This window comes from Capsella rubella, unplaced genomic scaffold (assembly GCF_000375325.1).
Source record: "Capsella rubella cultivar Monte Gargano unplaced genomic scaffold, Caprub1_0 scaffold_43, whole genome shotgun sequence".
NCBI lineage: Eukaryota > Viridiplantae > Streptophyta > Magnoliopsida > Brassicales > Brassicaceae > Capsella > Capsella rubella.
In genome coordinates, this window is record NW_006238883.1 from 34,773 (window position 1) to 36,354 (window position 1,582).

The 1,582-nt window shown below is 36.5% G+C and overlaps 1 protein-coding gene across 1 annotated transcript in view; it reads right to left on the minus strand.

Annotated features, from left to right (window-relative positions):
• The window catches only part of LOC17874385 (phosphoribosylaminoimidazole-succinocarboxamide synthase, chloroplastic), a 2,359-nt gene that overhangs the window by 262 nt on the left and 515 nt on the right, over positions 1-1,582 (minus strand). Inside the window, exons 3-9 of the mRNA XM_023789411.1 lie at positions 1,426-1,523; positions 1,163-1,296; positions 974-1,066; positions 794-882; positions 554-634; positions 294-383; positions 80-169 (exon numbers count right to left, since the gene is read on the minus strand). Of these exons, the coding sequence (XP_023645179.1) occupies positions 80-169; positions 294-383; positions 554-634; positions 794-882; positions 974-1,066; positions 1,163-1,296; positions 1,426-1,523 (675 nt within the window). The remainder of the gene's footprint in view (positions 1-79; positions 170-293; positions 384-553; positions 635-793; positions 883-973; positions 1,067-1,162; positions 1,297-1,425; positions 1,524-1,582) is intronic.

Here is a 1,582-nt window from a genome sequence, read left to right on the forward strand (position 1 = left end):
GAAACAGAACATGTGAGTGAACAAAGTACTACAAACCAATGCAACCTGACTGAGGGCAAGAAAAGGCAAAATCACTAACCTTATCAACATTTTCAGGCTCCAGGCCTTTTTGAAAGCGCTCTTCATATGAACTTGCAAGCCAGTATCTGCTGGAATCGGGTGTATGAATCTATTCACAATGTGTACAAGTAGATGATGATTATAATCAGTGATTTTGCCAGCTGTGCAGATATGCGTTCAACTGTGCATTCGAAGAAAGACAGACAAGGAAAAAAAGAGATAAGATAACATACATCATCAATCAATAAGATTGAGCCATCACTACTTCTTCCAAACTCATACTTTGTGTTCACCAGTATCAGTCCATGATCCTTGGCAACCCGCTGAAGCAAGCATGATATAATCAAAATCTATTAGACCCTTCCAACAAAGCATAATATTTGCATGCTGAAGCCAGTAAAATATATTAAAAACTGATTTCTTGTGGTCTGCAATTTAGAGATTATGAAAATCACTATAGTCAATGACTTTAGACGGAGGAGTTGTAACTAACCTGCCCAAACTCAAACAAGCTCAAAGCTTTCATACTTGCTTCATCAAAATCAGCTTGAGTCATGAATCCACGTTCAACTATCTGCAAGAGTTATCAGGAGAATTAGAAGAAAAACAGACTATACAATTGTCGCTTAAATATTCTTGTCTTACAGCTAAGCAGATCACAGAAACAACAAACTAATGACTCAAAATACTTTTTATGGTTTCCATATTTCTTTACTGTAACAGATTATTAGACCTCATTTGGAGAGATGGGCACATCATGATCCGCAGCCTTAGTTGTTGGTGTAAGTATATTAGCTGGAAGCTTCTGGTTTTTTACTAATCCTGCATAATTTAGTGATCAGCATATCAATGATATTCTACGATGCATTTAACGAAGAAGACAACGAACATATAACAATAAAAGAAACTATACCATCTGAGAGCTCATTCCGACAGTAGTTCCGAACACCTTTATTGTAAACCGTCCATAAAGACGTGTCAGTACTTCCAGTCACATATCCTCTAACTTCAAAATACAAACATAAGAGAACAGCTTAGAACTAAAGCAAATGGAGGCTGCATAGGGAAGTGTCTGACAAGTTACTCGGTATAAGACACTAACCCACAAACTCTATGGGAAAAACCGAGCATTTCTTTGTGATAACAACATTTCTATCAGGAGATGAAACAATTGCATTTGGAGTTATGTGCTGTGTGTTATTGAACCACCACAAACTTGTCTCATTAAGAACCTGAAAGTTAAGCACCACAAAATTATTATTCCTTGCAGTTTGATCTACAGACCAACGAAAAAAAGTTGTGGCCAACGATGTAAAGCTATCTAACTTGAATATAGAGCACAAACATGGAGAAAAACAAATCTGGCCTTTGAAGGGAATTGAAGCAAGATTTCTGTCGAATGCACTCAACCGATCAGTTGTAATAAGAACCAGATAATCACCAACATCATAAATATCTCTGACCTACAACATCAATTTTACAACCTTGATCAGTTCTGAATTCTAAAATCAACAATTATGTA